This window comes from Desmodus rotundus, chromosome 9 (genome assembly GCF_022682495.2).
Source record: "Desmodus rotundus isolate HL8 chromosome 9, HLdesRot8A.1, whole genome shotgun sequence".
NCBI classification, from domain to species: domain Eukaryota; kingdom Metazoa; phylum Chordata; class Mammalia; order Chiroptera; family Phyllostomidae; genus Desmodus; species Desmodus rotundus.
The window spans coordinates 77,362,094-77,389,600 of record NC_071395.1 but is presented as its reverse complement, the minus strand read 5'-3'; the positions used below and the strand labels follow the sequence as shown (position 1 = coordinate 77,389,600).

Sequence of the window (27,507 nt, the reverse complement as noted above, 5' to 3'; positions counted from 1 at the left end):
TTAAGTGTTAAAAAATAAAGTGTTGGTGTGTCACAGGTGACAGACGTTGAGAGGGAGGTAGAGGATTGTCGTGAGTTGGCGTTGCCTGGCCGCACCTGGGCTGGGTGGAGAAGTGGCGGGAGGACATTGGGGCAGGGGGAGGCAGCCAGGCAAAGAAAGGCACAGAGTCAGGGATGCAGACGGAGCGGGGGTGGCTGAGCGGAGTCTGACTGGCGTGAAGGGGCACTGTGAGGAGGGGTGGGAGATTAAATGGAAGCGTTAAGCAAGAAGAGGTCAGGGTGTGAGGAACGGGGGTGGAGACCCTGGAGTTCCTCCCCTGCTGCTGACCGCTGCCACAAAGGCCTAGCCTAGGCGTGAGGTTCTTTGAGGGCAGAATGGCTGCATCTGGACATAATAAACTTTCAACAACAAAAGCTCTTGAGTAAAATGTCAGTTTTCTCCTATTCCTGCTAATTGATGCTGTGTGTGGTTTTTGTCTTTTTCTTCCTGACTGTTATATAAATACATTTGAAAAGCACAGCTGGATCCCTGTAGCTTTAGACAGCCACCTACAAAGATGCAAAATGTCAAGAGGGGTGTGGACACCCGCTCCCATTTTTCAGGCCGCAGGACTGTGCAAGGAACGACCAATACGGCCCTGCTGGGTTCTCACTAGGGACGACGCATTGTGACTGAAGCAAAGGCAGGGAGACTTGAATGGGGAAGGGGAGAAAATTGCAGCCCTCATCACCACCGTGACCTGGGGCAGGCCTGGAGCTGCTCCAACCCTCCCTTCTCCCAAGACTTTCTATACCTTTCTTGTCTGGAAGTTTTAAGAAAAAACTGCATTAAAGGAGAAAGAAAGCATTGTAGTATTTCTTTATCGTTTCCCTTTGTTTAGGCTAATGATTCCTAAATATCTGCTGACATCATAACCTTTTCGTGTTTTAGGAGGTAGTAGGGTAGAGGGGTCAAAAGCATGAGGTTTGGAGCCAGGCTGTTTGGTTTTGAATTCTGGCTCCCCCGTTCTCTTGCTGTATGACCTTGGACAAGGCCCTTAACTTGTCTGCACTTTGCTTTTTGGAAACGAGGCTAGATTACTAGCTAATTGTACCTATTTTATAAGGTTATCATGAAGGTTAAGTGAAGTTCACTAAAATGATGTGTAAGATGCTGACATAGTGCCTGGTGTATCATAAAGATTCAGAAAATGATTACTGTCACTATTTGGGGTTTTCATTTGTGGAAAGGGGAGATGGTTCTAATATGGTAATAGTGGGACCAGTGCCACACTGAAGTGGTGGATTATGGGCCCAGCTATGCCACTAACTTGTGTGACAAACTTTCTAGGCCTTCATTGTTTCATCCCTTAGAGATTTAAATAATCCTTTATCTCCCTCGCAGGGAGCTTGGGGTTATCCGTGATCATAAAATGCCTTGAAAAGTATAAAGCAGCAAAAAATGCCACATCTCATTGTTGCTGTTGCTGTAGGAGCGGTGGGGTGGTTACTGAGACACTGATAAAAACGAGTCTAATCTTATATCCGAAAAAGCACTAGGAAGGAGTTCCTTGTGGCAGTTAGGCACATTTATTTGCTTTATCTTTCTTGAAACAGAGTAACACTTCAGGCTTTCCTCCTCCTAGAAACCTTGGAGAGCTGATAGATCGCTTTGTGGCCGATTTCAAAGCCCAGGGGCCTCCTAAGCCCAACACGGATGAAGGGGGTGCCGTGCTCCCCAGCTGTGCCGACCTCTTTGTCTACTACAAGAAGTGCATGGTGCAGTGCTCTCAGCTCAGTACCGGGGAGCCAATGATCGCTCTGACCACCATTTTCCAGAAGTACCTCCGAGAATATGCCTGGAAAATCCTCTCTGGCAACCTGCCCAAGTGAGTCCTGTTCTTCCTGGTCCCAGTGAAGTAAGATTCTAAACATACCTGAATATGGTCATCTTTAAGGAAATCCACTCTGAAGTTGTTTACTGAACTGCTAAGAGTATCAAGAAGGAAAACACCCTAATTGAGTTCCCAAAGGTCTGGGACTATTCACTCTCCAAATGATATTCCACAGCTGATCGCTACAGGAAATGCCCACACTGGCTGCCAGCGTAGGACAGTACTTACCATAGCGGACTCAAGGGAGTCGGCCCATTATACAGGGTGGGGCAACTGTACACAGGTTTACAGTTGTTTGTGTGGAAAATAATGCACTAATTAACTACTACTAGTAAAAGAATAAACTGTGTTTCGTGTACTCACAACTGTATACCTACCTTTTCCCCACCCTGTATATGTACTTAATTTACATGGATTCAACAATGGGAACATGGTCAAGAAAGTAGGGTGGCGGTGGAAATAACTTTTAAACAGCGTGGGCAATTTCATTAAGGCCTCATTCAATGAGAATGTATCCTGGGATGATAAGTAGACGAGAGGCATGAGCCTGCTTTCCCTCGGTCTGATTACGTTCTAAAGTCTGTCCTATGGTGTATGCATCTCGCTATGCTAGATAGAGTCGAATGTTTAAGGATGTAGTGAGATGTAGGGGTAGGAGGTTGCATAGCACAGCCCCTAATTAGAGTGACGTCACTGTGTTCACTGGGGCAACAGAATGTTATTATATTGCTTATTACTTGAAATACATGAGTCCACTAGAGTTTTAGGTGTTTTGGTTATACTACAGCAATTTCTATTGTAATAGACTATGATCTAAGGTGATACTTCAGAATTTGATAATTATAAATCATCCCCATGGCTATATTCAACAGTAAAGGCATTAGTTTGTCATCATCACTAAAATGTGTCATATATGGGAGTTTTATATTATTTGGAGGAAGACAATAAAATCCCTGTGCTCTACAAGAGATTTGAAGTAACAGATATGTCTTATCAATGAGAATTTCTTTAACCATGATAAAAAATGATTCTAAAATTTTTAGTAACTTTTGTCCTGACTATCAAAATAAAAGAAGTAGAAGGCACAGAAAAGCACAAAAATCGAAAACAAAAATCACCTATAATCTCACCACCTAGAGAAAACAAGTTTAACTTTGGTATTTATTTTTCCACATACATACATACATACACACACATTATATATACATATGATGTGTATGATTGTGTCTTTGGTTTGTTTCTTTAACAGAATTGAGACTGTACTGCTTATAGTTTTATACCTTGCTGCTTCACTTAACATCATCCAGGGAGCATTTTCCCGTGTGTGTTAGCCAGTGGCTCAGCAGGAAACAAGTGGTGTACTCAGCTGGGATGTTGTTAAAAGTAAAGCAGCTGTGTATTCACAGAAATGGGGGCAAGGTATTGTAAAAGGAACCAGCAGAGGATTATGAAACATCCAAATACTAGTGGGTAATTATTACTACTCTGAAACTCATTTGTGAGCTAGGGCTGTGGACAAAGGTCTGCCCCATAGAAACTGTAGTTCTAGAGGTCCCGTCACTGCTGGGACCACCCTGAAGCACAGGGAGCTGGAGGAGAAGCTATTACTGACCTCTCTCTCCTCTACCTCTCTGACTTCCTGCTGCATCTCCCATTGGCTGAACCCAACAGGAGGCCTGAAGGCCAAGGAGCCTGGGTGATAAGTCTGTGGAAGTCAGTCTCCTGAGCCATAGAGAAGGGAAGAAAGGAGCAGAGAATGGATCTGGGAGGCCAACAGAGAATGGTCGGCACTCGCGACAGTGAATATTCATCAAAACACTTTTAATGATGCCATGGCAATCAAACGTATAGAAGAACCCCAGTTAACTTCTGAGATTCTGATGGATCATTCTCTTAATTGATTGTTTAGGTTGGGTTCACTATTTGGGTATTTTAAATAACACTCAGAAAAGCATCCTTGAACATATACCTCCAGAAAGTTTGTACAGTGTGACGCTGCTACCCCATAGCAGACAGGAGTGCCAGTTCCTCACACCCTTACAAGTGCTGGGAATTAAAATGTTTCAAATCTTTGATTATCAGTAAGACTGGGCAGAATATTTTTAAATTTTTTAATTGATGTTGAGAGAGACATCTATCTGTTGTTCCACTAATTTATGTATTCATTGGTTGTATGTACCCTTACCAGGGATCGAACCCACAACTTTGGCATATCAGGATGATGCTACAACTAGTTGAGCCACCCAACCTAATTGAGTTGGGCAGGTTTTTTTAAAGGAGATATTTCTCTTATTTTTAAAATAAATGCCATTGAATTCTGTTTCTTTTTTAAAAATTAGACCGCAGTTAAAATAGCAGGACGTTTATAACTGCATTTTGACATTTTATAAACATGTGAGTAGATCACATGTAGGAAGGGTTGAGGTGCCTTTTGGTTTCTTGAGGCAATCAGGAGTTCGGGCAGGAACCATGTCTTAGCATTTACTTTTGAACCCCTCCACAGGCACAACATACAGAATTTGCTTAACTGAGAGAAACAATTTAGGATAATCTGTAGCTCTTGGGCTCAAGAGCTACAGATTATCCTGAATGAGCTCTACAGATCAGGAAATTCCCAGCTAAGCAGAGAGTCTGTTCAGCAGCCTTCTCTGTGCATATCAGAGTCATCACAGCAAATATGACTGATTACTGGCCCACTGTTGGAATCATCTCTTCCTATTTCTGGTGGTCAAGGCGAGGTCAGTAGGAAAGGACTCATTGTGTGCGGATTTATTTGGGCCATGTCCAGCCTTTCCTTCCCCCTTTTCTTTGTCTTAAATGTGCAGTTTCCAGTTCAGGAACCAAGTGAGAAGTCCCAGCCTGACTACTGCCTGTTCATTTTCCTCAGAACCACAAGCAGCAGTGGAGGGCTGACCATCAGTAGCCTCCTCAAGGAAAAGGAGGGCTCAGAAGTAGCCAAGTTCACTTTAGAGGAACTCTGTCTCATCTGCAGCATCCTGAGCACCGCAGAGTACTGTCTGGCCACTACCCAGCAGGTGAGCCACCCTGCCTGCCCACTCTCCACTTCCTTTTGCTGAACCATTTAGGCCACTTAGATCAGTTGGTAGGAGTATGGGCCCTAATAAGGCCACATAAAACCTGGGTAGACCAGTTGGCCTTCCACAGAGGAAAAACTAACTGTCCAGCCAGAAGACAGCTATCTTACAGAAGGGCCTTGTTAAAGAAGCCTAGGCAAGAAAGTATGACTGATCACTTCCCCAGAGTTATGTAAGCTACATAAAGGACATGCCCCCTGAAAAGTAGGTCAGTAGCTCTGTCTCTTGTATGAGACAAGCAGGAATAAACTTAAGGGTACTAGGACCCAGCCTTTGGTGGTGATGAGTCACAACCAGTTACTCCATTCCCAGAAGGATTACTGGGCTAAGCAGAATCCTTTGGGCTTTTATGTGTCCCCTGGAATTTACATAGCAGTCCCAATCTGCCAAAACAAATAACCATTGTTTGGATGTTGACGATCAGGAACTGTGAGGCAGGAAAGGGTGATGCCTCTACCAGAGTTCTTCATGAAAACAAGGAAGACCCAGAATAATTTTCCATTCAGCCTTAGATGTGGGATTAGAAGTTCCTTTTCCCATTTGATCTGGAATTCACCTAAGGCCAAGGCAAAAGAAGTAATTGGGGAAGAAGGTTCTGCTCTTCCCATCTTTGGGGGTTTATTATTTACACAGGTCTAGATCGGAGGAATGCAGTCATAAATTATGGTTCAGACAGGACAGCTTGGAGCACCTGTGAGCTAAAGCAAGAATACAGGAACCCAAATCAGAAGTGGTGCCCCCAAAACTTCACAGTCGGGGTTAAACCAGCCAGAGGCAGAGGCTGTACCATGCTTGGGGACATGGTTGTATTGAGTCACACAGGGAAGGATCTGTGAAGGTTTGGCTTTGGAGCCGGAGACAGTGATCCATTTCGTCCCCCAAACTCCCGGGGTAGGACGGCAATTGATCTGTGAGGACCTCCAAAGCAGGGTCACAGAGTCTTTGATGAAGAAACACCATTTAACTATTTCGTGTGGGTTCAGAATGAGAAGGAGTACACACATATAAATAATAGTATTTTAGAAGTAGAATAACCATGGTACCAAAAAAAAAAAGCTATAAAAATGACTCTTAATCCCATCACCCTCAAATAATCACATTAGTAATTTGGAGGGGTTTTTCCTCAGTTGTTTTTCATCGGCACAGTTTTGTATGCTGTGACCTTAACTGGATTTTCATATCCTTTTGTTGCCGTTACATCGGAGCATTCGCATTTCTCCTTTGCTGTACCATCTTCATTATGGTCATTGTTATGGCTACACAATATCCCGTTAAGGTGCATACATAAATTATTTAACAGTATCTCTGACAATTTTCACGCTGCTTCAAGTTTTTACTTTTCTAAGTAATCCTACAAAGAACACCTAATGTTTTACATTATTTTACTAGAACAGATTCTCAGAAGTTCTAGAAGTATTAGTAGATCAGAGACCAGTTTAATGACCCATGATAGGTGTAGCCAGCTTTTTGTTATTTAACAAAAATTGTTTTTACTGATTATAAAAGTAAATACATTCTTAACCCCTATACTGTGATCTGCAAATACCATTTTCCACTAAAAGGGACCAGAGACACTTGCAGAAATGACTCATTCCAGGCTTGGGTAGGGAAAGATGAGCCTAGAACATCATATTGTACAAAAAGCAAGAAGATATCAAAGACCGTGAGAGCCATTTCAAAAGGACTCACCAGGAGCTGTAGTGTGTTTAAGGTACGAGGAGACACAGTACTGGTCCTCACCCCCAGTACTTGTAAATGTGACCTTATTTGGAAATAGGATTTTTGAAGATGCACTTAAGTAAGGATCTGAAGATGAGATCGTCTAGCATTCACGGGAGCCCTGAATCCAATGACTGGATCATTAGCAAGGAGAGGGGGGTTTACCACTTAAAGACACAGGGAAGAAGGACGTGTGAAGATGGAGGCAGAGATTGGAGTGACGCATCTGCAGCTGAGGAAAACCAAGGATTGCCAGCAGCTACCATAAGACAGAACAGAGGCGTGAACAGTTTCTTCCTCAGAACCTCCAGAAGGAACCGACCGTGCCAACACCTTGATTTTGGACTTGTGGCCTCCAGAACTGTGAGGGAACGAGCTGCTGCTGTAAGGCCCCGTGTATGCAGTGATATGTTACGGTGGCCCCAGTAAACTCGCACAGGAGCCCACCTGAATAAGCCTAATGGTCAAAGACGGGACAGAGAAACATCAGTGAGAGTGTGAACTACGGTGGACTGAAACATCAACATGATTCAATCTGTTTGATTATAAAGACTTTTAAAAAATTCATATATCACCTTTGAAGATACTAAGGAACCATGGCTATGAATTAAATACTAGTATGTAAATGGGAAGAAGTTCTCATCCTGCCTTTCCTATGTGACTTGTACCGCAGGATATAACCAAATAATTAACAATGGGAATTATCTCTTTAGGACAGAATGTTAGCTAATAAATGAAGAAGGAAAAATAGAATACCATTCTTTTATAACTCCTACCAGAATGACGGATCTGGGCATTGGCCATCAATGGCTGCTGACATTACGAAAAGAGGGATAGCCGAATATCATATATCCACTGACGGAATACACAGCACCAGCGTGAAGTAGTTTTCGAAAAAGAAAAAAAGAATCTGAACCTGCTGAAGCTTCTACAATTAACCCTGGAACAGTGCGGGGGTTAAGGGCACAGGCACTCCCCGCCAGCCCGGCACACAGTCAAAAATTCACGTGTAACTTCTGATTCCCCCCAAAAAGTAAGCTAGAGGAAAGGTAATTAAGATTATCGAAAGGAAGAGAAATCTTTACTGTACTTACTGAAAAATATCCACATATAAGTAGGCAGTTCAAACCCATGTTGTTCAAGGGTCAATAGCACGTCCAATTACAACTTACAAGAAATACAAGGGACAAAGGAACATGGTAGTTAATATCTTGTGGATGCAATCAGCAAAAGCCAACTATGGGAGAATCCACGGGCCTTAAAAAAATTGCAGGGCCCGTGGGGGGTGGGCAAAAAGAAATGGAGGAGGAAACCAGAGACTTAAGAATCCAAGCAATGAATTAGAAAAATAAAATTTAAAAAATGTCAGTAATTATGAATATTGGCTCACTAATTATAACACTGTTACACTTAACATTTGCATGGAGTATTTTCATTCATTCATTAAAGAGATCTTTCTCTTTTTTTTTTGAGGTTTTACTCGTCTATTTTTAGAGAGGTAGAGAAACATAAATGTACGAGAGAAACATCTATGGGTTGCCTCTCGCACGCCCCCATCTGGGGACCCAGCCCGCAACCCAGGCTTGTGCCCTGACCGGAAATCAAATTGGTGACCCTTTGGTTCACAGGCCGGTGCTCAATCCACTGAGCCACACCAGCCAGGGCCATTAAGGAGCTCTTTATGAAGAACTTATATAGGTAGTTGATGTTAACAGTGGTGAACGAAGTAGCCAAGTTTTTTTCTGTCATGGAACGAAGAACTGATGGGGGAGGTCAGATAATAGATATGTAAGCCAAGCTGTAACTTCAGTTCTGCAGTAAGTGCTAAGAAGTTGCAGTGCTAGTTAGGGAGTTGCCTACACAAGTGGAGTGGTCAAGAAGGGCCTCTCTGAGGAGATGGCATTGGAGCAGAGACCTGAGGGTTGGGAAGGAGACTGCCAAGTGAGGAGCTTGGAAGGGTTGGAAGGGCGGGAGGAGGGGACGGAGCTAGAGAGTTTTTTCAGGGTGAGGAAGTAGAAGTATAAAGGCCCCGAGAGGGAACACACTTTGGTATTTCCAAAACTTTAACTGGTTAATGTAGCTGAAGCCAAGGCAGCAAGGGGGAAAGCTGGAAGTGGGCAGGAAAGATGGACAGGACCCAGATCATAGTTAGAAGTTTGGGTTTTATTTTCAGTGTAATAGGAAGAGGCTGCTGAAGACTTTAAGCATTCATTGTAAGCCTGTCCCGTAATTTGTCTTGTCAGTCCCTTACAAATATACGTGCAGGTTGTTCCTAGTTTTTCAATAGCAAACAACACTAGAATGTGAGCTTAAAGAGAATGAGATCTCACAGTTTTGTCCATTGAAAAACGCCCTTGCTCAGTGATAGAGCCTGGTACAAAATGGGCTTTTAGTGAATATTGGTTGAGTTAATGAGTGCTGCAAAGAATACTTGCATAACTTTGTACATTGTTCTCATTATTCCATTGAAATACTTTTCTAGATGTGGAATTGCTGGCTTAAAGGGTGGTTATTTAACGTTTTGCTTTTTAAATAAATTGCCTTCCAAAAAAGATTACATTAATTTATACACCCCAAACAGCATTTTTTAAATTTAAGACAAAACATCCATTATTCTTAGAGTTTGTGTAATAAATAGGTCTGGGAGTGCGAGGTGAGTCAGTTCCAGGATGTTCCAATTCCTGATCAGTTATATTTTCCTTTGAGGTGGCTGGGAGCGTGGCCAGTGTTTTCCTCCTAGGCTGTAGACTGCTGGAGGCAGGGACTGCTTCTTTTATTTGCCTCGGTATCCCCAACACCCTAACACAGTGGGTGGCGTGTAGGAGCACTCAGTGAATACTTTAATACTGATTTGATTGCCACCCACACCCAGAGGTTTCCCATGCTGAAGAGTGAGCCTGCAGTTGACAGGGCTGGGAGTATCCTAAAAACCGGGGTCTTTTTTAAAATTAGTGAAGGGAATTTTCAGTGTGTCCTAGGAAACAATTCCAGCCCAGTGCTAGAGGGCACAGGTTCTGGAGGAAGTGATTCCTGGTCCTAGCACTTCCTGTCTTGGGTAGTCACTCCTCCATTTCCTTATCTGTAACCTGGGGATAGTAAAAATCTTCCCCATAGAGCTGTGAGAATTAAATGAGTCCATACGTGAAACGTGCCTGGAATTGTGCCTGAATCATCAAACTCAGTCAATGTTAATATTCTTATTAAGGTACTCATTTGGATGATCATTAAGCACATTTTGCTCTTATTTTCTAATAGCTAGAAGAAAAACTCAAAGAAAAAGTTGACGTGAGTCTGACTGAACGAATCAACCTGACTGGAGAAATGGACACGTTCAGCACGTACGTACCTTGCACACTTTTGCCCAAGGCCTGCCCTTCCCAACGTGGCATGTCTCGGGTTGTAGGCTTCAGGTCACTACTGAACCTAAGAGGTTTCCAGGGCTTTCAGTTGGATCGGGATTGTTCCCCACTAGCCGCTACAAAGAAGCATCAGAAGCTGGTGCAGCTGCGCCTCATTCTGCCTCATCGGATACAATCATTTTTAGCCCTTTGGTTTTAATTGTTTCACTGTTAGAGTAAGAAAAGAGAAGAAAGCCTCCCTTGGCCTTCCCTGAAGGAAGGTCAGATCCAAGGCCTCCTGTCTGCCTTCCTAAATCCACAGAGGACCAGCCCCACCTCCAGTGTTTTGGAATATAACGTGTAAGCAGCCAGATCTGAGACATGCGTGCACACGTGCATATGTGTGTGTTGGGAGGATATCTGTCCAAGAAATTCAGAGTAAAAAGCTTTCTTGAGGTAGTTTTTCCTCTGGTGTTACCTTGCAGTATTTTTGCTGTGGTCATTAAATGAGACTGGGATAGGCCAGGCTTTCTTACCGCCGCTTTTTGAGGGAAAATTAGTTTTCTTCTTATGCCATTTCCTCTTTTTTCTTTCTTTTTTAAATTTTTTTAAATTTATTTTTAGAGCGAGGGGAAGGGAAGAAGAAAGAGAGGGAGAGAAACATCAGTGTGTGGTTGCCTCTTGTGCGCCCCCTACAGGGGACCTGGCCTGCAACCCAGGCATGTGCCCTGACTGGGAATCCAACCGGTGACACTGTGTTTCACAGGCCTGCACTCAGTCCATTGAGCCACACCAGCCAGGGCTTCTCTCCTTTTCTCAACTTCCTTTTTTCCAAGTTCTGATTTAAACATTTTGGCCCTGGCTGGTGTAGCTCAGTGGATTGAGCGTGGGCCTACAAACTAAAGGGTTGCCAGTTCGATTCCCAGTCAGGGCACATGCCTGGGTTACAGGCCAGGCCCCCTGTAGGGGGTGCATGAGAGGCAACCACACATTGATGTTTCTCTCCCTCTCTTTCTCCTTCCCTTCCCCTTTCTCTAAAAATAAGTAAATAAAATCTTTTTTAAAAAAAGAAACATTTAGGCAAACAGGTATTTTTGGAGGTGGAAGTGAAAGAAGGATTCTGGGTGTAGCGAATAGGGAGACTAGCTGTGGAATTTTATGTCCTGTGCAGGCACAAACCTGAAGGAGACCAGGACGTGTAACAAGAACAAAGAAAGAACCAAATGTTCCTCATTGTCACTAATTCCCTTTTGAAATGAAACTCAACTTTTCTCAGTTTCTGATGAAATGATGACTCTTAATTTCACACAGGTGCCTCAGACATTTAGAAGGGGCTATGTCATTTAAGAAGTCATTTTTTTAAAAAAGTTGTGACCTACTAATGTGCTTGATTTGCAGTGTCATCTCTAGCAGCATTCAGTTGTTGGTTCAGGACCTGGATGCTGCCTGTGACCCTGCCCTGACCGCCATGAGCAAGGTAAGGGCTCAGGCAGTGCTGCTTCCTGCACGTCCAGGAGGGACCCCAGATGGTTTCCTTCAGCCCTTGTCTGTAGCTTCTTCAGGCTCTTCAGTGCTTAAAGTGCTTGGGAGGAGAAGGGAAGACTCGGTCTAGGAGTTTCCCACAGCGCTCAGTTTGTCTTGCACCTTAGGTCAATTGCTTGTCCTTTGAGAACAAGACAGGGAGCAGGTGTGTTTGGTAAGTCTCAAGATGTTAACTTTGATTAACATCGGACAGATGCTGATGAGAACCTTAAGCGGTCTCACCAGAGTGGGCGTTTTTGTTAGTAACTTCTGGCTCATCTCTTTGCTGCACACTGAGAGGTTTTTCCATCTCTTTCTGAGCTCTGGTGCCAGTGCAGGAACGTTTGATCAGGTTGTGGACCCTGGCGTTTTGCTATCGTGTCTGCGCATCCGTCAGCCCTCAGCCCTCAAGTTTCCTCCTTCAGCGCGTAGCACATGCTGCCTTGTGTGGCTGTTTGGTTTTTATGTACTTGTGTCTTTTCTTTCTAAATGTAAATTCCTTGACTCCATGGACCATATAGAACATAGAAGACTTACATGTTTGTTGATTAATTGAGTTGGAAACAGACAATTCTTTATTGATTTCCAAGCTAAATAACATGAAGCTACCCACTCTAGAACCTTGTAGAACAGGGGTCAGCAAACTGCAGCCTGTGGGCCAAATTAGGTCCATTTCCTGTTGTGTAAATAAGGGTTGTTTTTTTTTTAATTACAAATAGAGGTTTTTATTTGTCACCATTAAGTCTGAATTTTGAACAGATTCTAGGACTTGGGGGCTTCTATCCATCAGCTTGTTCAGCTTTAGCTGTTGCAGAGCCGCTACCTTCACCGTGAAGCTCCATGAGTTTCCCAGTTCAAACTTGGGTTTCTTGAGCATTTCGACTTTCCTAACAAAGACATCATGGAGCAGATAAATAGATGGGCAAGCCTGTTCTGTGTCTCTTCCATGCTATTTGAAATCAATTTATTGACCACTTCTTTCAAGTCATTTGTCTGCGTGATTTCCAGATTTGGCGGACCTGTTGATGCTGAGCATAAGAGGTCTTCCAAGTCCATCACTGCATTTTTTAGTGAAACCAACACATAATAGATGAAGCAAATAACCATCGGTAGTCTTGACAACATGAGCTTCAGTCGTGGTCGGCCGTTTGCTAACCATGGAGCGCATTTTGTCTCCGTGGTAAGATCTGTGCCGTGGAAACTAGTCAGGCAGTTTTTGCCCTGAACGTTCTTAGCTTGAATTTTCTAAATGCAACTTCCTCACTGCAGATCAGCTAGGCCCACTTCAAACACATGACTCTTGAGATCATTAGATGCCATTTTGCTTCCTTGAATTCTTGTGACTAGTGTTTTTCCAATATTTCTTATATTTTTTTAATTTTTTAAAGATTATTTATTTATTTTTAGACAGAGGGGAAGGGAGGGAGAAAGAGAGGGAGAGAAACATCAATGTGTGGTTGCCTCTCACATGCCCCTTACTAGGAACCTGGCCCACAACCCAGGCATGTGTCCTGACCTGGAATTGAACTGGCGACCCTTTGGTTTGCAGACTGGCACTCAATCCACTGAGCCACACCAACCAGGGCCCAACATTTCTTATATTGAACATAGCTGGTACTTTCACATCATACCAGTCTTTCTTAGAAAATCATCAACCGCTTTCTCCTTGGCTCCCCTTTTCCTGCCTTTTGTAAGGCGCTTGTTCTTGCCCACCTCCATGGTGCTGCTCGGAGAGTCGGAAGGTGTAAATAAAGTTTTATTTGTGCATACCCATACTCGTTTATCTGTGCAGGGTGGGGCAAAAGTAGGTTTGCAGTTGTTCATATGGAAAATAATACAGTAATAATACTATGAGAATAAACTCTCTGTTTCATGTATTCACAGCTGTAAGCCTACTTTTGCCCTGCCCTGTATGTTATCTGTAGTTGCTTTTCAGCTACAAGTGCAGAATTAAATGATCGCAACTGAAACCACAGGGCTCACGAAGCCTAAAATAATTACAACCTGGTCCTTTACAGAAAAAGTTTGCCAATGCCTGTGTTAGAGTCTTAGACCGTTGTAGCATTCTTACAAATTCTGGAGAAAGAACTTCTCAGGGCATATACCAGCTAGTAGCAGACAGAGCACAGTAGAAAGAACACCACTAGCTTTAGAATCAGACAGACCTCACTCTCCTCATTTTTCCTTTGAGGGCGTTGAGCAAACGACTAACCTCTCTGGGCCCAAGTTCCCTTATCTGCATGTGCAACATGGATATCTGCTCCCCAGGGTTGTGAGGATGGAGCACGAGGAGAGTGGCTGACCTGGTGCCGATAAACACTGATCCTCTTTCCCTCTCGTCGGGAGGAGTGGCCATGCCACAAGGTTATGTAAGCAGATATTTGGTCTGAATTTGGGTTTGTAGTAGATTGTAAATATTTAACAAAAATAATATTAAAACCAAAACTTAGGCATCAGGGTTTTATGAAGCTAAGTGGGGCGTCCTGAGTAGCTGATGTCACAACGTTTCTATTCAAGAGGCTGATCCCCTCGCCATCAGACGCAAATGTGCGTCTCCAGTATGCTTGATGTTGACAAGCAGGAAACTGCGCAGGCGGATTGAGGTTAACCTGTTTTCTTAAAGGAACGTGGCTCTGAAGATTCATTCTGTGGGCTCTGATCATCCCCTAGCTGCTGGTGAACATTCACTGCATCCTGCATGGATCTGTGCCAGCTGCCATCTCTCCTGGACTGGCACACACTTTAGATGGGAATGCAGCTGGTGAAAGAATTTTTACATTTACCAAAGAGTCGTTTTTTTCCCCCTCAGTAAAACAACAGTTGTAGGGGATTTAACACTCCAGGTGTTGCTTATATGAACTGTCAGTTCACTAGCGCATTTCCCTCAAACTCCCCTCCCACCCCACCACCCATTTCTCCCGCAGACCCACACCAGCAAATATTAACAAAGACCATACCTCCAGAATCTTTTGTTTATGTCATAGGGAAACCACAGGCTTGGGAACTCAGCGGCTGGGAGGCCATTACTCTTTGTCTGAGTCTTCCGGAGTTCCAGCAAAATGAAATGCATGTGATGAAAATGACCAGATATAAACAAGCCAAGTGGTCACAGATTGATTCAACATACACTGTCTGTTATTTGTGCCTGGGTCCTGTTTTGTGTCTTCTTGAGTTTTTTTAAAACTTTTATTTTGTAATCATGCTTATTTCTGGCTCTGATTCCATCATTTTGCTGCTAATTGGACAATTTAAATCAGGCTTTCTCCAGCATGGTGGAGGGGGTTCCAAGGCTGGGAAGGACAGAGACCTTATGTCAAGGTTCTTAGATTCCAGGTGTGGGACAAGAGATGTGTCAAATGAGAGGAATGCCCACATAACTGCAATATAGCACCATAAAAAATCAGTACAATAAGAAAGGTACAAAATACACCCTCTTTAAAAGAGGGGAGAGTTTATATCCAGACGGGAAGATGAGAAGCGCCTTCGTAAGGAAGTGGTATGTGAAATAGGCCACAAAGGATGGCACAGTTTTGAACAAACTCGTGATTAGGAGAGCATTCCAAACAGGGAGATGAACAAAAGTTTGTGAAGTGAGGGAAGCTCAGAACTTTGTCAAAATTGCCGTTCTCATTACACATCTTTGGAATTCCACGGGCTGCTCCATACTTGCACTTCCAAAGTCAGGACTGGAAACAGGGCCGCCCTCAAGGAGTTCACATTCTGGTGGGGAGAAAACTTTGCATTACTGCTACTGTAAATAAATGTATTTTATAAATGGTGAGAATGAATGTTGGGCTTACCAAAGCGGAGTGGGGTTGTTGATGATACCGAGTTTGACGAGGTGGATTGAGCCAAACCATGCGGTCCTGTCATTCCCCTGGGAGGAGACCTCATTCTCATCAGAGATACCCTGAGGCCTCCCTGGTTAGCATATAGGCCCTTTATTGCTTGTCCCTTCACTTCCTTGTCAGTTCTGCAGTCCTGTGCGTATGCCTGTACTCCAGCCTCTGAGCCACTTTCACTGCCCTGAATGCTTTATTTTTTGTGGCTTCCATGCCTTTTCTCATTCTATTCTTCCTGCCTGGAATTCTCTTCCCACTATTGTCTGCCCAATGAGCACATCCTTTAAGAAATGTCTGCCCCCTTTTTAAAAATTGAGGTATAATTCACCCTTTTAAAATGTACAAGGTCTGTCCAGAAAAAGCCCAACCATTGTTAATATAACAAGAATGGTTTGCACAGCATCGGTGTAACCCGGCAGCCAAGGGCAAGTGGACCGGAGTGCGCATGCACGAATTACGATACCTCCACTATACTAGTTATTGGAGGCTGTACACACCGTTGAGTGAGCATGTGCACTGTGTGGCCGTTGCATTCTAAATGACTGAACGAGTAGAGCAATGAATCTGCATCAGATTTTGCGTGAAGCTTGAGCATTCCTCCACGGAAACTATTCAGATGATTCAGAAGGCCACAGCTATGGGCAACTGGCGACTGGCAGCTTCATCACAACAATGCGCCCATTCATGCATTATGTCTGGTGCAGAGTTTTTTGGTGAAACATCAAATCACCCAGGTAACTCAGCCCCCCTACAGCCCAGATCTGGTGGCCTGCAACTTCTGGCTTTTTCCAAAACTAAAATCACCTTTGAAAGGGGACAGATTTCAGGCCGTTGATGAGATTCAGGAAAATATGACAGGGCAGCTGATGGCGATTTGGAGAACTGTGTGAGGTCCCAAGGGGCCTACTTTAAATGGGACTGAGGCATCATTGTCCTGTGTACAATGTTTCTTCTCTCTTCTGTCTTCTTAAATAAATGCCTCTATTTTTCACTTCATTTTCATTTTCATATTACAAGGCTGGATACCTTCTGGACAGATCTTATATAAGTCCGTGTTCACAAGGCCATCCAACCACCACCACTAATTCCAGAACATCTTTATTCCCCAAAAAGAAATCCCATTCCAAGGGCAGGCAAGCCCCATTTCCATCACTAATCTATTGTCTGTCTCTACAGATTTGCCTATTCTGGACATTTCACATAAACGGAGTCACGCAGTATGTAGCTTTTGTGACCGGCTTTCACCACTTAGTGTGACCTTTTCAGTGTTCACTCATGGGGTAGCATGTATCAGTACTTCATTCCTTTTTATGGCTGAATAATATTCCGTTGTACGGTTATACCACATTTGGTTTCTCCATTCATCAGTCAGTGGATATTTAAGTGTGTCCACATTATAATTATTATGAGTAATGCTATGAATATTTATATACCAATTTTGCGTGAATGTATGTTTTCAGTTCCCTTGCCATACATACCTAAGAGTAGAACTGCCGGGTCATGTGATAGCCCTGTGTTTAACATTCTGAGGTATTGCCGAAAGGACTGCCCCGTTTCGCATTCCTGCCAGCAGTGTATCCAGGTTCTCATTCACCAACTCTCTTTTTTTAATTATAGCCATTCAAATGGGGGTGAAGTGGTGTCCTATTGTGGTTTTAATTTGTATTTGCATTTTCCTGATGACTAAGATGTTGAGCATCTTTCCATGTACTTATTGTCCATGCGTATATCTTCTTTGAGGAAATGTCAGATCAAATCCTTTGCCCATTTTTTTTAGGTTTTTCTGGGATAGTTTTCTAATTCATCTTTTTTTTTTTTTCCAATGGAGGGGGTGAGAGGAAGCAAAACACAGGGGAAGTGCCTCCTAAGACCTTACCAGTGCCAGGAACCCAGGGCCTAAGAGGCTAAGAAAGGAGGGGTGGCTGAGGGGTGGGCAGGTGGCTATGGGGTGCAGAGGGACTCAGAGGGAGGCTTCTGTGAGCCACGGAGAGCAGGATACGCGTCCTGTAGGCAGGACATGCCATTTATTGCTGCCCTGGCCGAACTGGGCCTGATGCGCAGCACTGAAGTGGGGACGGAGTAGAGGAAGGAGGAGAGAGACAGGCAGAGGTATGGCGACAGAGAGTGGTGAGAGAAAAAGATAGGCAGAGAGGGAGAAAGACAGACAAAGAAGGAAAGAAAGAGACAGTTAGAGGAGGGAGGGACAGACAAAGACAGAGAGACAGGGACAGAGAAGAAGTGAGAGGTATTAAGAGGGAAGGTGGGAGAGGCAGAAAAAGACAGAGAGGTAGAGATACTTTATCCACTTTTAAATTGGATTGTTTCCTATTGTTATAAAAATTCTTTTTATAGTCTGATTCTAGACCACTTAACTAGATACATGGTTTGCAAATATTTTCTTTTTTCTCGTGGGTTGTCTTTTCACTATTTTGCTTGTGCCCTTTGAAGCAATAAAGTTTTAATTTTGACGAAGTCCAGTTTATCTATTTTTTTTTCTTTTGATGCTGTGCTTTTGGTGTTATACCTTAGACACCATTATTACAAGACCAGTGCACTAACCCCTGAGCTATAGGGCCTGACACCATTATTACCAATCCAAAACTACAAGCATTTTCTTCTAAGCATGTTGTAGTTTTAGCACTTACTTTCAGGCCTTCTATCCATTTTGAGTCAATTTTTGTATATGGTGTGAGGTAAGGATTCAACTTCGTTCTCTTGCACATACACATCTAGCTATCCCAGTACCACTTGTTGAAAAAGAGTTTTCTTTACCCGTTGGGTGGTCCTGACACTCCTGTCAAAAATCAGTAGACCAGAGCTAGATGAGTTCTTTCTGGACAGTCAGCTCTATCCCTTTGATCTATGTGTCTGTCCTTAGGCCAGGATGATAAAGTTTTGACAATTGTAGCTTTGTAGTAAGCTTTGAAATCAGGAAGTGTGAGTCCTCCACCTCTGTTCGTTTTCGAGATTGTTTTGGCTTCCTGGAGCCTCTGGCAATGTCACCATTTTCTATCTTACCAGAGTGTCTTTCTCTTTCAAGACACCACAGCGCATGGACTACCTCTCTACTTCATTATACAATTATTTTTCTATTTCTGTCTCTCCTGTTAAACTTTGAACAACTTGAAGGCTTAATCAGTTTGGGAACTACATAGGATAGCATAGTAACTGCTTAACAGTAGTACAATTGCGTACTAATATTGCTATTTTAAGTGAAATGACATAACAAAACCAGTTTACCATAAACTAGTTGATATAGACAAGAGTTAAGTTCCTGTGGCATTATAACAGAATGACATTGAATAACACAACATTATTTGAGGACTTGCTGTACTGCCTGAATGACTTTGAAGGCGAAGAAGGCAGGAAGAAGAAAGAACTAAAGTTTGTAGACACCCATTTGACCAAAGAATGGCGACAACATAAAACATGGATAACGGTACTGAACAGAGTTTGCTGTGAGTCTTTATAGGAGACGGCAGGCTCGCAGACCTTGAGATCGGTAGGTGCAGACAAGTGCTACTGCGGATGTGTTGCTCCTCAGTTCTCACTTCAATACGTAGCAGCCCGAGCTGACTACAGAAAGGTCAGAACTAGGGGATTCCCACATCCAGCTATTAGCTCCCCCATGGTAGGCAAGAGCCCTCCTCCTAGAAAAGGGAAAACACCTAGGGGCAAAATTTGGTAGAAAACATGCGCAGAGGTGACCTTAAACAGGCCAGGCCCATGTGGAGGAAGTGACGTATGATGCAAGTGTAGTGGTCTGTCTGAAACTGCAACTTTGAGATTATAGTAGTATTGCCGATAGAATAAGTTACATTAAAATGACCTTTCAGACCACTTTCCCCTGGCATATTGCATTATTTTCTTACATGAGCTCTGTGAGATGATAAGAAGTTAAGTCACTTGTCTGTGATCTCTTAGCTAGCAAGGTGGCAGACCCAGGATTCCAACTCGGGTCTCTCTCTGCAGGACTGTACCATATCCTACATACAGAATAGGAGGAAGTCATTCTGGCAAATGTGGAAACTGAGGCAAAAGCAGCTGAAGGGATTTGCTTAAAACGGAAGAGCACTAAGCCAGTGTGTGCCCAGTAGTGCCGGGTTCACAGGAGTATTCGTGCTGACTTGATTCTGAGCTTTCCAGGCATTCACAGACATCCTGGTGGATATTTGTCTTCAGCTTTTCTTGATCAGACGCTGTGACTTTCCTACGGGGAGCAAATGGGCTGAGCAGCCAACCCAAGTATTCCAGTCTGCTTTGTGTATTTCTCCCGGAAAACTAATGAATTGTCGTTCTGGTGTGTTTGTTTTCTTTCTCATAATATGCCCAAAGCCATAAAGCTTTATAACAGCAAAGGAAGAAATAAAACCACCTCTCCTGATTCTTGAAAAAGGGAGTTGTTTGAAGTGTTCTGGTGGAAATATGAAGAGTTCTATTTTTTAAATGTAAATTCTATAAATCCTTAGGAATGAGTGTGACTAATTATGGCTTTACAAGTAGGATTTTTAAAATAAAGTGTATGGCTTCCTTTAAAGAGACTGACGGTCCCCTGGTCCCCTCCTCACCATGTCATTTTTCCTAGGTCTGAGTACAGCACTAGGTTGAAAGAATCTAGTCTCTAAAATCAAACATACTTAGCTTTTTGCCCATTAATGGTAGTTTGGGGGGGTGGGGCAGAAAGAAGAAACCGAACAAATTCAATTTCCTTACAGTCTGGCATGTAATTTCCATTAGGTTTCAGGATTGTGAACATGTACTAATTTAGAAGGCTGCGTTACTATCCCCCAAAGACATTTGGAAATAGCTAGAACAGTCCTCAAATCTGTTCTCATTTTCCTCAGTCATTAAAATGTTGATCTATTTCAGGAATCCCACAGAACTGCGTGGCTAAGAAATCCTCAAGTTCATTTTCTACCTACAATCAAAGCATACCTTTCTTTTTCCATACAAGTGATTTTTTTTTTATTATGACCAAAGCAAATCACTTTCATTATAGGAAATACAGATTTTCAAAAAGAAGAAAATTTCAATCACCCATAATTCCAATTAATGGATACATTTCATACTTTACAGACTCTTCTGTGACCTGTTTTTCTCATTGAGCAGGTCTTCATATTTTCTGTGTCATTGAATCTAGAGTTACCCATACGGTATTATTGCATAGTATTCCACAGTACAAAGTATTCATTGTTAACAACATTTCATGCGCTGTCCTTCAGTAACTATGTAGATTTTGGATATTATCATCATCCCAGTTTTATAGCTGAGAAAACCAAGGCCAGGAGAGGTTGGGTAACTTGCCCAAGACACACTTAGCAGGTTGCACAGGCAGTATTAGAATTCCTGATGGGTGGGCTTTGGATTTCCTCATTTTAAGTACTATGCCCTGCTCCTTCCCTTCAAATGTATGTAATTAATTCACTTTGGATGAATTTTTAGGTTGTTGGCAATTTTTCACATTTATAAACAATCTGGCAATGGACAACTTGTGTGTATGTATGTATATTTTTTTCTAAACATTCCTAATTATTAACTTCAGATTAATTGCCTTAAAGGGAATTGCGGAGATCAAAGCTATGCAAGATGCTCAGATTTTTGATAGGTGTTTTCAAGTTGCTTTTAAGAAAGTTTGTACAGATTTGCAATTCACCTTTCCATTGGCCCAGCAGTGAGTGGGGGAAAGATATATATTTAAAGCCTATTCTGCATGTTTTGCTTTTCCCCTTGGAGCCTCACCAGCGAGATGAGAAGAGCCCGTCCCTCCTCCTCCTCTGTACGACCATCGCATCATCTGCCTGTGTACAACCTCATGCTACACGTAGATCTTGCGTGCTGCAGTTCCTTCAGCTAATTTCAAATTTATTTAGGGTAGTGATGCTTCTTTTGGAAAACAGCATGATAAAATGGAAAGAACATGGACTTTGGATTTAGACAGACCAATTTCTCGATCTCAGCCCTGCCAGCTTCTCAGCTTAACTAGGCAAGCCATGTACTGTCCTCTGGCCTGTCTTGTCACCGATGGAGCAGGAGTAATGCCTCCCACACTGCATTATTATAAGCAATAAGTTTGTTTGAAGATGTCAGTCATGTTGCTTGGTATGTAGTAGGTGCTCAGAAAATGTTCCTTCTCCCTTTTTATTCCCCACACAGTGCTTGGTCTACTGCTGTACATGCAGAGGTACCTGTAAATACAGCAAACGCCTGTTGCATGAGTAAGAGTGGTCCAGACAGGCGCTACGGTGTGTGCATACGTGTGCACGCCTGAGCCCCAGCACCTGAACTGCAACACTAGGTTCCAGCTGCCTGAAATGTTCCCAGAATCCAATGTCTGAGGCTATGTTCTGTGCATCTCTAATCCCCTGAATAGGTGGGAATTTGAATTTTCAGTTGAGGAAAATTAGTTCCTCAGGAGACCTTTCCAAGCTTCACATAGCCATAGGGAAAACAGTTTCATAGTAAGCTAAGTGCCAAGTTCTGTCCTCTAATGAGCAGATTGGTCCGAATTCTCTGCTACAGTGGGCTCTTAGTAGGAAGTGATTATCTCCCCAACCTTCCCTGGGAAGTGTCAACATCAGCCACACACTCCTTCCTGGGGGGAAGGGGGGCACAGAAACCAGGGGCAGTGCTGATGTCCTGGGCCCCGCAGTCTCTCCCTGTGATGGGGTCTTGAAGGCTCGGACATTGTTATCTTGATCGATTCCTTGCTTGTGTTTCTATCAACCCTACATCTTAGTTACTACTTCTTTACCAACTAGTTTTGTGGCTTATATGGTGCCAGTAGTATTCAACCCCACCCTAACCGCCCCCCGCCAACAAAAAGCGCAAAAGGAGAAGCTTCAAGTAGGGAGGGGTAAATTTTAAATGTGAAGTGCCACGTTTACCTGGAAAACTTGGAGTCTTATTTCTATGAATGGCTTTTCATGATGTTTGTTCTTCCAACACAAGCTGCTGTTCTTTCTTTTTTTGAAACAGTGCTTTGCTTGACGGCTGTATATTTCATTAGTTTGTCCTTGAGAAACTGGACTTACCTTGAACTAAGGCCCAGTAAGTGCTTTTATTCTTTTTTTTGTAGTCATTTTTTAGTGAGTGTCTAAGAAGCAGCCTGGTGTAGTACTTCGGCTTTAGACAGATCTGGGTTGTCTCTGCCGTTTATCGGCTGTGACTCTGGGCAAGTCACCTACCCTCTTGGAGCTTTGTGAGCTTCCTCATTTACAGGATTGCTGTGAGAGCTATATGAGATCATGTATGAATAGTAAATGGGATGATATGTGCCAAGTGCCAGGCAAAGTGACCTGCATAGTAGGTCCTAATTAGGTATCTTGGGACATTCAAGTGACAACCCATAACCTAAGTCTTCCAGGATGGATGATAGCAAGCATTAACCATGGGAGGCAATGATTAGACTGAACCACTGCTAACCATATCTTGCAATTAAAAAATAAATAGGATGCCCTGGCTAGTGTGGCTCAGTGGGTTGAGCACCAGCCTGCAAACTGAAAATAAATAGTAAATGCGATATCAATTTTCTTTGTTGTCCAGTACTTTGTTTTAATACTTCAGCCCTGGCTGGTGTGGCTCAGTGGATTGAACATTGGCCTCCGAACCAAAGGGTTGTTGGTTTGATTGCTGGTCAGGGCACATGCCTGGGTTGCGGGCCAGGTCAGATCCCCAGTAGGGGGTGGGGGGCGCATGAGAGGCAACCACACATTGATGTTTCTCTCCCTCTTTCTCCTTCTTTTCCCCTCTGTCTAAAATAAATAAATAAAATCTTTTAAAAAAAAAAACTTCATTAAGTTGACTTAAATGTAAAACCATGAATCTACTTGACTTTTGCTAATACTTCTCTAACTTGACCGTGGAGTTATCACTGGCTGAAGTATTAAAAAGCAAATTAAATCTTTTCACCTCGTCCCAAATGCAGGCGCTGACATGGCCAGTGGTGATCAAGAGGGAGTTGGCTCAACAGCAGGAACTTGGAGTCCCATGTCACTGGCTCTGTCTTGCTTCAAAATTGCTTTGGAACCAGTGACAGGGCATGTCACCACCTCCCTTTTTGGTCTTTTTCTATTAATGGAGAACTGTAATGTTTAGATAATTGTTTATTCACTTTTTGAGGTGTTGAAATAGAAGACGCTGCCAACTTGGAAAACAGTCATTTCTATGGAAGTGCTTCATGTCAATTGGAGGAGGGGGGTATCAAGCTCCTCTCCCCGCTTAGTGTGTGTACCTGGAGCATTGTGCTCCGGGTGTTGCTGCAGAGCTGGGGGAAGCAAGCTGAGGTGCACACATGGACAGTTCCTGTCAATTTTGGCTCCACCCTATAAGCTCATTTAAAGTGACCCAGAACGCTCCTTGTTTGAATGGATCAAATCTCTAAAATGAGATGGAGAAAGAAGCCTCTTGAATAAGATCAAAGAGGATGAGGAAGATATTACCCGTAACCAAAGCAGTAGAATATAGTGTCAGTTCATACTAGACCTTTCTACTCCTCCTCCGTTGTTTGTTTTTGTTTTCTGTGCAGTAAAAAATTCGAGACCCTTTCTATCTGGAGCCTCATTGTGAAACCTTGCACAGGACTGAATGTCTCTGGGCCTTGGTTCTCTTATCTGTAAAATGAAAGTGGAGGTTCCTTCCTGCTTTTTGTGGTTCTGTGCTTATACGTACCTCAAGCTTTTAGAGTATAAATATCTGCTGATTTGAGGAAGCATTAGGGCAAAACAGAAAGTCACTTGAGCTTCCCAGGAGCTGGGGAATCACCCACGTACAGTACGATTCTTTTAAACAAGTTCTCTCAGTGTTGAATTTTTTGTCTCCCCGGGAGCTCTATAAAAATAGTATTTTCTTGCCAGAGACATTAAGGCCTCAGAACCACTGCCCTCCTTCTGTGAACATATTATATGGTTTGTATGTGGCTTAGGATCTTTTTAACAGACAGCCCAGCTCCATTCTGAGAGGCTGACTCAGCAGAGTTCCTCCACCACATTCCCGCTCTTTGCAGGATTCGAGTGCCCACTCCCTGCCAGCTTCCAGGCCGGCTGGAGCTGATGCTGCCTCTCTGCTCCCGTGCTTGCCCAAGGGGGAAGAGACACTACAGCACTGCATTTTCCCTGATTTTCCTCAGGTTGTTAGAGCTTGAGCCAGGCAGGTCTCATTTTTGTCCATGACTTGGTCCAGGACCACGTCAGTCCTCTCAGTGGGTCCACCTCCTCCGCCCCTCCCATCCGCTCAGCCCCTGCCATCCACACGGCCCCTGTGCCTCTTTCCTGCCTGTTCCCCTGTCACTGTCTTACCCGCTGATGGCTGATGTGCCCCTCAGGTTTGCCAGACAGTCTCTCTCCTTTCCTTTGATTGAAATCACAACATAATCCCAAAGGTTTTAGGAGTAAGAATCTAATGTTTAATTATGGAACATTTCAATAATACACAGCTGTAGAGGAAAAAGTACATTGAACCTCATGTACCCATCACCCAGCTTCACTGATCTTGTTGTATCCACTGCTCTCAACCCCAGATTACCTGGAAGCAAGTCTTATGCCACATACCATTTCTAGTTTCCTTTTTTAAAAAAATTGCTCCCAGTTTACTTGAGAGAGAGGCATAAGTTACTTCTCGTCCAGGTTTCACTTGATGTAGCCCAGCCACCTTTCTGGTCTCCCAGGCTCCCAGTCTGCTCAGAAGTAGAGGTCCCTCCCCGCTCTCCCCAGTCCCTTTCTGGTGGGTCAGCTGACAGAAGAATGGGAGCCAATTCACCGGCCCGGTGAGGGGCTGTGTGGAAGATGGCCACTTAGGTGGGACGGGATGTTTCAAGCACGAGGTGGGCAGGGAAGGAAACGATGCCTGAGTCCTGCCTCGCTGTCAAAGAGAAGGTGGCGTACTTGTTTGTATTCACAGTCAGCCGCTACCAACCGGATAAGACACGTTGCCCGAAGCACAGTGGCAGCTGTGAGAGCAAGCTGTAGCCTGATTTCCTGATCTCCACCCATTGCCCCTTCCCTGGTAACAGGTAAGGCTGTCCTCCTATAAGACATCTAAGGGCTTGTCCTGTGTGTCTCCATTTTCAGATGCAGTGGCAGAATGTGGAGCACGTTGGTGACCAGAGCCCCTATGTCACCTCTGTCATTCTTCACATTAAGCAGAACGTCCCCATCATCCGTGACAACCTGGCTTCAACACGGAAATACTTCACTCAGTTCTGCATTAAATTTGCAAAGTAAGTCCTGGAACATTCTCGTCCCTGGGGGATTTCGAGGCCATACTTACCGCAGGTGCGCTCACAATCCAGGTGTCCCGCCATCCAGCTAGAGAGGAAGATGAAGGGAAAGGAACTTAAACTCCAGAGATCTGCTGATCAGGAGGGAGAACTGGGGCTATTTAGAAGGGATTCTTCAAACCAGAGCCAGGCCAAACAAGAATGTGAGATCGAGTTCCTGGCTGATTGCAACAGCACGCACAGTTTATAAGTTACTCAGCGTAGAGTGGGCTTCGGTAGTGTAGTATTCTGGTTGCGGTGGGCAAACTAATTTTTTTGTACCCAAAAGAAGCGAGTAATGAAACTAAATCCCCTGGCGTCATAGATGACGCTACAGCGATGCGGTCATGACCACATCACGGTAGACAGAAATGTGATGGGAGTGCTATTGTTCACAGTCCAAGGGACATAACTGTGTCCCTGCCTCCCCCCGGTTTGAATGATTAAAATTATTTTTCAGTGATTTCATATATACATTCTGTCTTTCCAACATGATAAGCTTTTTAAGGGTAGGCACCATCAGTTCTGTTTCTTTTGAGCCTTCTCTTCCTCCTTCCCCACAGGTGCTCTTACCAGGGCTACCAGAATTTATCCACTTGCGGATGTCCCTGGGTCCAGGGAAGGTACTGGAAATTAGGAAAGGCCAGTCAGGGAGCTCCATGGCCAAGGCAGATAGAGTGAACTGCATGTCTTCCTGCCACATCCTTGTGTGTGGTCGTTTCTGGCTTGATGTTTTGAAGCAGGGAAATAGTTTGGTCCTTTGCCAGCCAGCCAGCGTCTGGCTGTAGCACTGTTTCCCCCGAGACCAGACAGCGTAGAGGGTCAGTGCCTCCTCGGACCAATTAGCAAATAAGCACTTTGGCAAACTTCTCAGGAAAGGGCTTCAGGAGGGTCAGCCCAGTCCAAGCTACTGTATTTAGGTTGTTCTCTTCCAAGTCCCAAAGGGTGATTTAGGACTCCAAGTTTCTGTCTTCCCCAAATATCTCCCTGTTTGTATTCAATTAAGACTTTTTTTCTCCCTCACAAATAAATCCCTGAGGACCCTCAGTTATGGAGTGGCTTATGGCGTCAGCTTCGGTTGTTACTTTGTCAAGGAAAGATAGAGTTGGGTCTCCAGGGAGGCGGTAATGTTTGCACTATGGCAGATGAAGCAGGAGTTGACGTTTCCTTCGCTCTCTGGGTGCTCATTAGGGTGCGTTAAAAGCATTGCTGATAAATCACGTGGTGACACTCCCCGACGCCCCTGGTAGGAACAGTGTCTCTAAAAACTGACTGTGGCCAAAGGTCTCCAGTGTGGTCACACGGGGCTCTGCTTGAGCTAACGTCAAAGTGAACTCACATTCTCTGAGAGCCCTTTCGTTTTTTCACGAAGCCCATATTGCGTAAACGGGGAACAGGATGCCCATCTCTCACATCTGGAAAAATTTAACCTGTGAAATCAGAAAGTGGCTTTCTGATCTAATTTGTGGTAGTCTCTCATCCTTCTAGATTCCCAGTGGGAGACTAGGAACTTCAGAGGTGGGGGTTTCCCCAGCCAAGAGCAATAGCCGCCACCCCCCCCCAAGGGGATGGGAAAGCACTTAGCAGTTACCCACCACGTTGCTGGGACTTCTCCCCAAAGACATGTCCCTGGTGTCTCTATTTTCCTCTCCCCACTCTAGTAGACTAGCAGACACGGCCAGTTCTAGGGCACACCTGAAGCCTACTCTGCTGTAAAGTAGCTCAGGCTATATGCTGTGTGTGCTGTTGCAATTAGGAATTCAATCTCACATTCTTGTTTGGCCTGGCTCTGGTTTGACGAGTCCCTTCTAAGTAGCCCCAATTCTGCCTCCTGATCAGCAGATCTCTGGAATTTAAGTTCCTTTCC

General features: G+C 43.9%; 1 protein-coding gene across 1 annotated transcript in view; it reads left to right on the top strand.

Annotated features, from left to right (window-relative positions):
- VPS53 (VPS53 subunit of GARP complex) overlaps positions 1 to 27,507 on the top strand; it is a 127,302-nt gene that overhangs the window by 83,520 nt on the left and 16,275 nt on the right. Inside the window, exons 14-18 of the mRNA XM_024565206.4 lie at positions 1,625 to 1,867; positions 4,761 to 4,908; positions 9,943 to 10,025; positions 11,424 to 11,502; positions 25,453 to 25,601. Coding sequence (XP_024420974.1) covers positions 1,625 to 1,867; positions 4,761 to 4,908; positions 9,943 to 10,025; positions 11,424 to 11,502; positions 25,453 to 25,601 — 702 coding nt within the window. The remainder of the gene's footprint in view (positions 1 to 1,624; positions 1,868 to 4,760; positions 4,909 to 9,942; positions 10,026 to 11,423; positions 11,503 to 25,452; positions 25,602 to 27,507) is intronic.